The 13,376-nt window shown below is 40.4% G+C and overlaps 1 protein-coding gene across 3 annotated transcripts in view; it reads left to right on the top strand.

Annotated features, from left to right (window-relative positions):
- Positions 1-8,617, top strand: part of Pax3 (paired box 3) — a 90,877-nt gene extending 82,260 nt beyond the window's left edge. For all 3 annotated transcript variants that reach the window (XM_027941828.3, XM_071619352.1, XM_027941829.3), the window contains exons 8-9: positions 7,775-8,021; positions 8,513-8,617. In XM_027941828.3, the coding sequence (XP_027797629.1) occupies positions 7,775-8,021; positions 8,513-8,547 (282 nt within the window). In that variant the 3' untranslated portion in view covers positions 8,548-8,617. The remainder of the gene's footprint in view (positions 1-7,774; positions 8,022-8,512) is intronic.
- The last annotated feature ends 4,759 nt before the right edge of the window (positions 8,618-13,376 follow it).

Raw genomic sequence — 13,376 nt, forward strand, 5'->3', positions numbered from 1 at the left:
TGATGATGGGGATTGGACTCAGGGCCTTGTGTGTGTGAGGCAAGCACTCTACCAGCAGAGCTATCTCCCCAGCCCTTGGGGAGCATTCTTTTAATCACAAGATTACAAAAATTTTATCTTGTTCCTGTCTACAGGAACAGACTTCAATTTCTGCAGATCAAAGACCTACAGAACTGACTTTGCTGAGGGCCCGTATATTTCCCAACTAGGTAGAGTTGCCTGTGCAAATTTAGGATTAGGAATACCAATAGGTTTTCATGTGGCAAAAGACAACAAGCAGCATTCTCGGTGCAATTGGATGTGGGGTGGAATTAAGGTAGATGGTATTTACACCCAGTGGCACAGTTGCTTCTGGTTCCTGTCAGACTGTGCTCTCAGATGTGTTCTCACATTTGGAGAGCTGCTACAGGTTTCAGGCATCTTCAATGAATGCTCATTCCACTTTCTCCAAAAGCCTGTGAAAGAGACCCCAGTGCATTTCCCATAAGACCATGTTTATTCTTAGACTTTTGCAAGACTGTCTTCTACCTTCCCTGGTTAGAAATACATATATATTTTTTCCTGACATCTACTGATTGGTAGTACCCTTAAACCAGCATTATTTGGTGTTTTCAATGGTTTTTTATTTTTATTTTTCCTATATCTTAAGGATGCACCTTCCTTCCCATGAAGAGAAGGGTTGCAGGGCATTTTTTGGGTAGTCTTCTGGTATTTGGTAGATGGACTCTTGTGACATTGACTTTGGGCCACCATGGAAATATTTGCCTACTTTATACATGGTCTGGATGAAAGAAAAAATTTCCTTGTTGAGTTGGGAAACTATTTTCCTCCTTCAGTAGGTCAGAATGTCTGCCCTCTATGCTGTTGGATTGTTGAGTGGAGAGGAATGTTTTAGGGGAAAAGGAATATAGTGTGGCCCAACATTCTCAGCTTGAGGAGGGCAGAGCTGAAGCCCTTCTTATTAAAAGGTCACATGCATCTCTGGTTTGTGATGTTGCTTGTGAGTCTCAGTCAGAGCTGCACAGTTAACATTCAACAAGGTTCACATCAAAGAATGATCATCAAGGTGAATCAGTTCTGCATTTCCTTAAATGTAGGTTTAATTTATGGATAATTAGAAATTTTAAAATACTAGCTCATTCAAGTATTGTGGGATGCCCAAGGATAGGACCTGTTCCTTTCTGTATTTAGAATCCTGAGTCCCAAAGGGTCAATTAATATTGAGCAAACATGTCCTGAAGTAGTCATGAAATGAAACCAAGATATATGTTTGATTTTCCAGTCATGTTCTCAGATGGGTTTTTGAAACAGTGATGGGTTTGAGTGTATACCCTTTAGAGGGCTACTGTGTTTGGGAGCAATTTCCTGAAAGGAGGAGAGTTAACAGCAGGTAATGTCATTCCTCCCGAAAGAGTTTGAGACTCTGCTTAAGTGATGAATGGGGGTATCTGACCCACATCTGTTTTACATTAGCATGGAACATTGCCCTGACGTCCTTAGGAGCATTTGTCAAGATTCCCTGGACAGAGCTTCTGTAAATTACATGCTGCAAATGTGTCAGGGTCAGATAAGAGGATATCATTAACTCCCCCAAGTTTACTCAGGGCTCCGTCAGTCCATCTTAATGTGCTCTGGGCCAACGATTTTTCCTTGAGCCATTTTCTTATACTTTTTCATTCATAGGAGAAAAAAAATATGTATGGTGTACCCCCAAAATTGCACATGTTCTTTTCTCATAAATCATATTAATTGTAGACATGGTCTCAAAGCACATTAAATGCAGGCATGCGTAAATGAATTAAAACATATGAGAATTTTATTATGACCATGATGGATCTAACATAGTCAAATACCCATTGTATTAACTGGGCATACTTTTTCATTTAGGTGAAATGAGCTTTTTCTTAGGGGGCTTTGTTGTACTGATAATAGGTAGATGTGTTCATCACTTGTTAGAAGTGAACTTAGTATGTATATATATGTGTGTGTGTATGTATACACACACACACACACAGTCAAACATCTCTTGCAAGGAATTTCTCTGCTAATTATTTGTCTAAATTTGTATTTTAGTCATCAGACCCTGAAGAATATTGCTGGGCTGGGGGTGTAGCTCAGCGTGGGGAGCACCTGCCTGATATGCATAAGGCCCCAGGTTTGATCCCCAGTACCACAAAAACAAATACTCCAACCAAACAAAAACCCAGAAAAATAAAAGGAAATAAAAAATTAATGTTGCTAAAAAATTAACTTTTTAGCTCTATTATAGATACACTAAGAAATTGGTAAGATAAAAGTTATTTCCGTAATAGTCCAGAGGACTAATAGATGAACACACATTTAACTGAGACAATTCTTACTGTACTCTTCACAAATGCAGCTGGGAAATGTATTCTGCATATGAACCACACTTGTCTGGTACTCACGCCCTTTCATCATGCATTAAACAAGCTACTTGCAAAATGTGGACTAAGGATTTAAATGGAAAACAACAACAACAACAACCACCAAGGAATGACTTGGCTGGGTGCTTTGCCTGCACTGCCTTTCTCTCTGGTTAGGTAAAGGTCAGTCCTGCCCGTTCTCTAACTCTCAAGATGGGTGAGAAGGTCACCATACAGACCTTAAGAGAAAGTTCTGCCTTCAGGCAACTTCCCTCTTACAGCTTTCAAACAGACAGGACCAAAAATCTAATTATTTTGATGCTAATCAACTGCAGGATAATTCCTAAGGCATTTGAACCTGAAGACATTTTTAGAAAAGTCTCAGCTGTTTAAATGGAGGCTTTTCAGTCCCAAAAACATAGTCAATGAAATTTAACCATCCAGTGACACCCCTATTGGCGAAAAGCACTTGTTAAACATTTGATTTTTTTTTTTTTTTTGGTCTGGTTGTGGGAATAAATTATATCTAAAGGAAAAAAATACATAGTAGACTTTTGAGGGAAGGGCGGAGGGCTAGAAAGTCCCTATATATCATGCAAAGCGGGTGTTTAAAAAGAAACTGTGCTATTAAATGTTAAGCCAGAAGAACATCTGCTCATTTAAGAACAAGAAAGAAAATAAAGACAGGGACCAAGATTCCTGCAAAGGGGAAAGAAGCGTCCAGGAGCACACCCTAATTTGCTAAGTCACGTTAGATTTTGGATAAACTCGGAGCACTTTCAGCGGACGGCAAAACCATAACACTTGTGCCAAGACAAATATTTTCCAGACACATCATTTTCAATGTAAATCTTAATTTGGCCCATAGTTTTTTATCTTTTATATTTAATCTTACAATAGGAAAATTAATTCAAGAGAAATACGGCATGAAGCAATTGTAAAGAGTTAGTTTTTCCTGAACCATATAATCTTCCAATCAAGATATAAACAACCTATTTGGAATTCTGAAACTTGAGAATGAGTTTAAAGAGATCTTCAGAAAATGTCTCTAATAATGGTAACGACAGAGGAAACTGGCAGAAGAATTGTGAGCCGGAGAGTCCAAGGCTCTGAATTTGTTTTTCACATTCATCCTTGCAACAATTAGCTGTGTCTGGGGTAACAGTTTCGAAAACTGCCTAATAGATTTTTTTTTTTCCCCATATGCTTTGATTAAGAGCTGTACACAACTAAAAGTAAAAACAGCCAAAGAGTCCCCTGGTCCTTTTCTGGTGGGACACCAGAGACCTTTATTTAAAGGAAGGCTCTTTGTGTTTGCTGCATTCGTAGATCTCCTTGGCATCTCATAAGGATGTGGTCAGCCTTCAAGAGGCAGAACAGAGTATCCTTGAATTTGTTTCATTTCCTTTGAAATTGTTTATGAAAACCAGGCAATTGTGCTTTCCTCCTACCCCCATTTTTTTACAAAAACAAACAAACAGAAAAAATGCCAGACCTGTAGGAGAAATATCTTGCTGAGGATTTGAGAGGGGATAAAGTTCACTTCACAACAAATGAAGATTTTATTTTAGGCTTTGAATAACCAATTGCTGCAGGAAAAGCATGTATGAAGGAAATCCTGACAAAATTCCTAGAAAGAAAATATGTCGGGGTGACACTTTATAACCGTATCGGAGAGTTCGAAGAAATTCATTTACCGACTTCTTTGTGTGCAAAAAGAAATTTCCATAGCTTCCCTTGAAGCACATGAAATATGAAATAGCTTTTAAAGAAACATACATAAAAGTGTAAGGGGACCCTTCCACAGAGATTTGAGGTTTTAAATTATGTTAGGGGAAAGTAAAGCATTTTTTTATTGATATATTCACTCTCTGTCCCTCAGACTTTTAACTTTTAAATGACAGATTATGAAAATGGTGTATTTCTCAAGTTTTTAAATTTTTTTTGGTGCAAAATATTGAAGTAGTTCACATGATAGTTATTTATTAATTTCAATTTCAGACCAAATGGGGGAGGGCTTAATGTCCCATTCCCTATCCTTATACAAATTTTAAGATAGTGATTGTATCAATATGTGAAAATCATGGTATAGGTAGGAATTTGTGGGAGAATGTCTTGTCTCTGGGACCAAAGATGTCTGGTCCCCAGTCCTCATTCTCCCGGCATTGGCCACTGTTGATACTGGGCGATGGGGCCAAGGGCTCTTGCTGAAATGGGAGCCCTTGATGGGTTTTAAAGTCACTCTGCCTGGGGACCTTTGAGGAACTAACAAATATGGCCTTGAAGATAGTACTGTATCTCTACCATCCCCCAAAAAACCTTACCAAGGTCTTAAAGTTAAATTCTGCCCTAAAAAGTTTTCAAAAACAGCAACTACAAAAAAGTTGCTAAATGAACATCCCTATAAGCTGATTTTTTAGCCTTTAGGAAGAACTTCTTTGTTCTTTTTTAGGATGCTCCTTGTTCTTGTTTTCTCCCCATAGATAAAGTTACTGCTGCATTCAAAATTATGCAAATGAGAAGTATGTGGCAGGGGATTAAAAGAAATTTATCACAAAAATGTACATATATAGCTCATGGGAGAGTGCGCATGTTCTGAATAAAATCCTGCTCTGAGCTGTTCAGCTATAACACTACTTAGAATATTCCATTTCTTCCTTAAAGTGACATACCATGAACTGAGTTTCAAATAAGTATCTTCAGGAAGGATACTATTAATTTAAAATACGTTTCTCTTTTATCTATTGCCACCAGTATTTTTCTTCTATAAACTGATGGATTCATAAGACTGCTTTTTTAAAATTTAATACAGCTTACTTACAACAAAATATTTTCCCTTTATCATTATCTCCTTTCATTAAAAAAGACACATTTTCTGTATTCTTATTTTTTTTTTTTTTTGATTCTTGCTCATCAGATCAGCATACAAATATGTGTTCCTTGATTTGAAAGAAGTGTGTTTGGCACCGAACAACCTTGGTTTTAAAGACTTTAAAAATAGAGGTACCTACTCTGAGCCAAGATAATGTATTTAGTATATTAATATAGCAAGTGAAGTTTATGAATTTTTCAACTGCACAATGTATATCTGTATTGCTATTGAAATGAACTGGCATTAGGTTCTTCTTTTAATGACAAGTAATTTAAAAAGTGGGTTTCTTATAGTTGCTCACTAAAAGATTTTCAGGCATTGAAGGAATTGGCTTAGTGTTTACACATACCCAGCATCATATAAAACTCCACTTATGGGAGTTTGTGAATTTTCCAAGTTTACACTGTAAAATTATCTGTAGAAGCTCAAGAAAAATAATGTGAGTGGAGGCAGAGGTGGTAGGTGTTGGTAGTGGTGGAGGAGGAGGAGGAGGAGGAGGAGGAAGGGGAGGAACTACAACCCACGTAGGTGGGAGAACATCCTGAAGTCATTCTTCCCAGAGCTGTGCATCCTATTGATATTTTATTGTGTGCCTTTCAATTTCCTGCAATCTCATAAAACTGTGCTTTGCTGCCAATCTCTATTTTTGAGAATATAACTACTTTTCAGACATTTCAAAAGAACTCTTTCACTGCATATCTCAAGAAAATGTAAATCCCTGGAATATCTTTCAAAATTTGGACACACTGTTGCTTTACTACACCCTCCCACCTTCCCACCTGTGTGTACATGCAATAATGCCAGGGAAATGGAGGGTAGCCTGCTAGAGGAGAAAGAGGATAACCCGCAGAAGTTGATGAATGTCCCCCCTCCCCTGGCCTCTTGGGGCTCATTGAAGATGGATGGGTTAAAAGCTTTTGTTCAGGAAGAATTTGTTTGGCTGTAAGATTATGCAAACCTTTCCCAAAGGAAGCCACGGAATCCCAGATTTTGAATTGAGTTAGGATGCGTTTGGGATGCAAGACCCACAGCCCTGCCCCACTGGAGCTCTTGCCCCCAGGGTTTTGCTGCCTGAATTAGCACCAGCGCCTGCAGTCAGAGCTTGGCTTTCCTTTCTGCAGGAGGGTTATGGACATGTTGTGCAGTTGTGGACCCCAGTGGTTAAATATTTTGCCATCACTGTGTTTTCTGGGGGCTCTTCACTCAGCAGATTTATTTTGCTGTTGCTTTTATGGAAAAAAAAATCACTTCCTCTTTTGTGTGGCCATTTTCCAGCTGCAAAATTAATTATCCACTTACTTCCACAACAGGAGGTGTTGCAAGGGTCAGTGAGTTTGAGTTTGGGAACACTTCATTCAGCTGATCTGAAAGGTGTTCTTCTGTTATCACGTTTTTTTTTTTTTTTTTCTTTTTTCTTTTGTCTTTTAGGTTGTCTTACTCACCAGGGTCATTAAAAAAAAAACAAAAAACTGAACTTTAAAGAACGTGTTTGCTTTTCTGGCTTGTCTTTTAACACGTCTTATATGGGCATCGTTGGTTAGAGAAGAAAGGAGTATTTAGGTAACAAGGAGGACGTTTTGCTTGGAGAATCTTTTACCACTGGTTCACATAGCACTGGGTGGGTCCTGAGTGTTGTGCTGGGTTGGGTGTAGAGAGGCAGCAGGCTGCACCTCTCAGAGGTCTCAGAGTGGCATCCCAGCAACCAAGACCCTGTGGGAGAGATGAGGAATGCTCGAGGAAGCCTTAGGGAAGGAAAAATGATTTCTAGTTACAGAAGCATAGTCAAGACAAGGGGAGAATCTTTCTTGAGACAGTGTGGAAAGACACAAGTCTCAAAACACCCCTACACAAAACCCTGATTTGGATTCATGTAACTTTTTTTTCTTTTGCACTACTAAGGATTGAACCCAGGGCCCCGTGCAAGCTAGGCAAGCAGCCTGCCACAGAACTGTGCCCCCCAGCCCTAACTTTTTAAACTTTCATTTTTGAGGTGCTGGGGATCAAATCCAGAGCCTAACACACGCCTAGCAAATGCTCTAAAACTGAGTAACACCCCTAACCCTCCACTTTAAAAAAAAAAAAAATAAGCAAATGAGTATTTTAAATGATATGGGAAACCTCCAGATGGGATACATAGTCAGACATTTTTCTATAGGAACAGACGTAATTTCTCCCTGTCTCTGTCCCTTCTTTTCTTTCCTTTGAAATTCCAGTCTGATTTTATCACGGGGACATAGTGTAATCTCCCCTGTCTCTCTTCCTCCTCTCCTTCCTCCTTGTCCTTGTCCCTCCCTTCTCCCTCCCTACCCCCTTTCTCTCTGAAACTGCAATCAGATGTTATCATTGGGTATGATGTAATATCGCTGCCACTTTGAATTGAGGTCACAGTCTTAGGGATAGCTCTTTAACAGACTTCCAAAGAAAGAAAAATAGGACATGCGAGTTATTCTTTCAGCTCTGGGCTACTGTCTGGTGCTCCCTCCGTGCTGATGTCTTCTAACTTGACTGTCTCTTTTAGGTAATGGGACTCCTGACCAATCATGGCGGGGTACCTCATCAGCCTCAGACCGATTATGCGCTCTCCCCTCTCACTGGGGGCCTGGAACCTACCACCACGGTGTCGGCCAGCTGCAGTCAGAGACTAGACCATATGAAGAGCTTGGACAGTCTGCCAACATCTCAGTCCTATTGTCCACCCACCTATAGCACCACAGGCTACAGTATGGACCCTGTCACGGGCTACCAATATGGGCAGTACGGACAAAGTAAGCCTTGGACTTTCTAGGGGGTGATCACTCCTGGAAGGGAGATAAATTCACCTTTTGCTTAAGAAGGGAGAGCGTAAGGCATCATTAAGCCTTACGTCCCGGTACCAATTTTGTGGTGAGACCAGCTGATTGTTCCAGTAAGGGCTCCCTTACATAATTATTTTCTTAACTGAGGCCCACAACATCTTGTGGTTATTAATTGCTGAGACATAAAACCTGATTGCCAGTAGGTAAAACATGAGGGTTGGCCAACGTGAAATAACCCCTGGCATTACAAACACATGTTCTTAATGAGGTCAGCTCAAGGATCACATGGGGTGTAATCCCAGGGACACAGAGTTATGTCAAACTTGTCTCAGGAATAAAAATATTAGTCTCAATCCTTTGATACCATGGTATTAAGTATGACATTGTCAGCCTGTAGCTGATACTGCCCCTTACTGTGAATTGTCCCAGCATGACCTAAAAAGCTGCGTGTTTCCTCACAGGTGCCTTTCATTATCTCAAGCCAGATATTGCATAAACGAACTGTCCACTTGGAGCTAAAACTGGCCCTGCTTCTGGTCTCCACAGCCTAGACGTGAAGAGTCTTCTCAGAAAAAAAAAAAAAAAATTCATCCTTTGGGGGAGGTGGAGGCAAAGAGCATCAATTGATTTTCTTTCTGCAAAAGTTGGTTTCAGCTTCTTTTGAACAGGATGGATGACCGCAGTGGAGAAGATAAGGACCTGGAGCCACAAAAGACTCAAGCGACATTTCAAAACAATGGCTCAACCTGACTACAAATCAAAATATGCCAACTCTTTATTGCTGATGATCAAGGAGCTCAAACATTCCATTCTGTGTGTGTATGTGTGTTTATCTGAGACTTATGGACTGTTTTGAGCAAGCAGAATGTTCTAAAATATATTCGGAGGAAACTCTATAACACGTTTGATGTCCAAGGCTGACGCTTCGGCGACTTTAAAACTGCTCACTTATCGAAGCAGGAAAGGAGGAATCCCTGACTTGTACACACTGGAAATTAATCTAAAAATAAAGGCCACCATATTTTAGGAAGCTAGACTAGATGTAAAGGACCTCCCGAATAATAAATTATTTGTTATCATATCCTCGTTTAGAATCTAGTTGTCAATAAATGTCCCGGACACGTTTTGCCAACAGGATGTGAGATGACAGGAAGAAAAGCTTGTTTTTCTTTTCCGGTGTGGGGAGAGGTGTATGACATTTTTCCAATACACCTTCATTTGGAAGCCAACCCGGGCAGGGGGAGGGCACGGCCAAGTGACGTGAGTCACATACCTGCTTTTCCGTGTGCAATACTGTGTACCTCACAGACACTTTGGCCACGGCCAGAGTGATAGAAATGAAATCAGAACTATATTTTTGCAGGGGCTTTTATTTTTGCAGCCCGGAATTCACTGTGGTAGAATGCAGTGATGTTTGCCATTTGCTGAACAACCCACACCCGGCTTGCTCCTTTTGATTAGAGACCGTGTCAGAGAATAGTGCTTTTTAAAATGATGACGTTTACATTCTTCTCTTTTCTATGAAAGGCAGGGCAAGAGCAGAAATGTCCACGTGGCTCTCATGTACTTTTAAATTATACAATGATATCCAATATTAAAAGATTATAGGAACCGAGGTTTACATACGTTTATGTGGTGACATTTTAGAATGTCAATAAAAAATTTTTTTCTTTTCTTTGAAATGTTAAGAGGAACAAGAAAGGTGGAAGGCAGTGTTATTTATTTCTTTCTATTCTTGGAATCATGAATGAGGTAGGCACAAATACATTCCTTTTAGAGTGAAGAACGGTGACTGTAGTGCATTTAGTGAGACGACACTAGGTGTAGAACTGAGGTTCGTTCCTGCATTGGACAAGGGCGATGGAATGAGAGAACTAGGATCTTTGTGTTGCAGCCTCAGCCAACAATAAAGTGTTGTAAAAATGTCTTTCATGTAAAAAGTACAGTAAATATTTACTATTTATAATGAATAAACAGTTATGAAAACTTACCCAATCCTGCTTTTTTTTTTGGTGGGGGGGGGGAAGGATGGTGAATTTAGTATAATAAAAACCTTGGCCAACAGAGCAGACCGCACTTCCTGATGTCCCTTGTTGATGGGAAGGAACCTATTAGGGCAAAGGACAGATAAGGGCGTGCCACCCACAGTTGTGTTCTCTTGGAGACACTTGGGTTGGAATCTGTATTTCCAAAGCTGTGGAATGCGGGCGGGCAAACCTTCCACCTGTCACCCCCCCCCCCCCCCCCCCCCCCCCCCCGCTCTATTCAGAACTGTCACATCCCTTCACTGTCACTTGGAAGGGTGTTTTCCCCAGTGTGCTGGGCTCCATCTTCATCCCCAAGTGTCCTGTCCACTGACATTTTTATTTGAAGTGCTTGTTAATTATTTATTTTGGCAGCTCCTTTCAATCTTCATAAGAAAATCAGTGCCCATTTTGTTCACTTTTCTTTCTTCTCATCCTTCTCCCCTGGTGTCTGCCTCTCTCCTTCTCTCTTCCTTCCCACACTTATTATTTAATGGGGTCTGAATGTGCCATGCATGGTGTTGGACACTGGTGTTACGGCAGGGCCCGTGACCTAGTGGATGAGGCACAGGACCAAATGCACTGTTTCGTCAAGTGTGAGGCCTGTCATAAGGGAAAACAGTCATAATACCTTGGAGCTCTTCACTTAGTCCTCCATTATGTCAGGGGATGCCACTAAGATGCCTCCTTTACATATGAGGAAACTGAGGCATAGGGAGCATGTGTGAAATCACCCAATGACAGTCTGGTTTCAGAACCTAGGTGCTTAAACTCACATTCTTCTGCTTCCTTCAGTCTAAACTGATGTGGAGGACTGTATGGTTAAAAGACCTGGCCAGTTTGGTAAATGCTAGTCATGCATGGTTATTTAAATTTGAAGAAATTAAAAATAAATAAAATTTAAAAAGTCCTTCAGCTGCACTAGCTACATTTTAAGTACACAATAACTTCATATGGCCAGAAGCTGCTGTATTGGGCCACTTTGCTGTAGAACATTCTGGAACATCATTGCAGGGGCTTCTGGTGAACTGACCTAAAGTAAGTGAGTTCATCTTTTAAAAATCGCAAGGACTTAAAGTGCAGCAGGTAAAATTTTTCAAATTTTAAATGTTTTACCTCATTTTGACTCATATACTTACTCTTTTGATCAACCTATTGCTCTTTTGCCGACAATGATCTATTCTAAAAGTAATATAAGGAGAGAAAAGAAAGTTAATTGTCACCGAACACTTACTTTTGATATGTTGTTCAGTCCTCGTGAATGGACCAAGGCTCAGTGTTGCCAAGCCTTTGGGCCTTGGCTGCATGTGGCACAATAGCAGAAGCAGGCTGAGACTTCTACTAGCCTCGAAGCAGAAGCTGTTTTAGTTTTTAACAATGCTGCTTGTCATACCCACTTCATTATGGCAACCTGTGCTTTTGCCACAGTCAAGTTGAAAAAAGCCGTTTAAAAAAATGTTAATTTACCCCCAATATTACTGAAGAAATGCTACCAGGATTTGAATTTTACAACAGAAGCTGGTCTTACATGATCACTTTTCTTTCCACCTCCTGATCTTAGAACTCAATGGGCATGACACACGTCTCTTCTTGTACCCTCCTCTTATTCCTGTATCTCTCTGAAAGCTATTGCTCTGCTGGTGTTTCTCCTGTTAAAAGTCTCCATAGATCGTTCTTCCCTGACTTTTTTTTGGACAACTAATCAATCTCCAGGGGAATGAGAACTTGAACCTGAAGCCCACACTGAGTTGGATTCTATAATCTCATTCCACAGGGCAATCTGCCCCTTAAGGCTTTGAACCCTTGGCCTTCAACCAAGCTTGAACCTACCTATGAGGTTCCCTTGTCCATCTAGTTATTGGAGTCCATTTGAAAACCCACAATGAAAACTGAAAATCAGAATTTGAACTCATTAATTTGCGGTTATAACAATTTTCCTAGGAATAGATATCAGATTTCACATCTGTGACGGAAGCCTTTAATTAGCCCAATGTGCAAGTGCATTTTTGCACACACTTGGCTACATGAAGATGGTTAGGGGCATCTTTATTGGTGTTGGCATTTAAAACCAGAGTAAAGAATGAGATCACTGGCTCATGGTTGTGAGTTTAGAGAGCCTTAAATGGAAGTCGGAATGGAATAATCCACACCTTTTGTGTGAAATTGGCATATAAGAATCTATCCTCACACTACATAATTAAGAGTTAAAATTAACACATGGGACCAGCATCGAGGTGACTACAAGAAGGAAGTTTCTCCTGAGGATAAAGATGTTCAATTATTCTGAGTGAATGATTTTTTGGTGTTTAATCATCTATAGATAAGGAGAGCTAGGGTTAAACATGAAGGAACACAGGTGGAAAGTGGCAGTATCTGTTAAAAAAAAAAAAATTCATATGACCAGCCTTAGCTTCAGACAAGTGCAGAGCTGGGCACGGGTTTTCTCGCCAAATGCCTGCGGTACAAGTTTCTTTTACCTTTGGAATAGATTTCCTGAGGATTGCTGAACATTGTGCCCCAACATCCCAGAACCGAACCATGTCTGACTCATACTGGACACCAAATCCATCTGTTAAATGAATGAATGAATGAATGAATGAATTAATAAATACTTTCCATACATGATCTTCTGAACCAGGGCACCTTTGGCTCAGGACCAAAAGCACACAGATTTCTTAAGGTTGGAATGGTGCAAAGACTTAGGGCTTGAGTGGGAATCACAGAGCCTAATGAATCCCTTAAAAGCTGTCTTTTTGATATTTCTGATGATTGCAGAGGGAACTAGGTGGTGATTTGTTGGATTCACCACTGGGAGGATTAGAACCAAAAAGCAAAATGCTTTTTTTTTTTTTTGTTTAGAAAACTGGGTCTGACGTTGGCTGTATTGTGATCTGCATAATTATAAAAAAGAGGGACCAGTACTGGGGTCCATACTGACCATCGAACTCAGAATCCACAGAGATGGATACAAAGAGGGTTGACAAAGCAAGGGCTTGGGAAGATGCCTCTGGCTGCCTGGAAGCCTTGGTTGCACCTGACCAGGGAAGTTTTCTGGGCCTGGAAGCAGTGGTCAGGGCTGTTCTGATAGCACACCTGAGAGAGGAAAGTCGCTCTGGAATATGAAGACACTTTAGCCTTATCTTCCCCCAAACTTCTCTATTGTCTTTTATTTTGGGGTGGGGGTTTAAACTCAGGGGCATTCAGTCATTGAGCCATATACCCAGCCCTATTGTGTATTTTATTTAGAGACAAGGTCTCACTGAGTTGCTTAGTGCTTTGCTGAGTTGCTGAGGCTGGCTTT

The sequence above is a fragment of the Marmota flaviventris genome, chromosome 11, assembly GCF_047511675.1.
Source record: "Marmota flaviventris isolate mMarFla1 chromosome 11, mMarFla1.hap1, whole genome shotgun sequence".
NCBI lineage: Eukaryota > Metazoa > Chordata > Mammalia > Rodentia > Sciuridae > Marmota > Marmota flaviventris.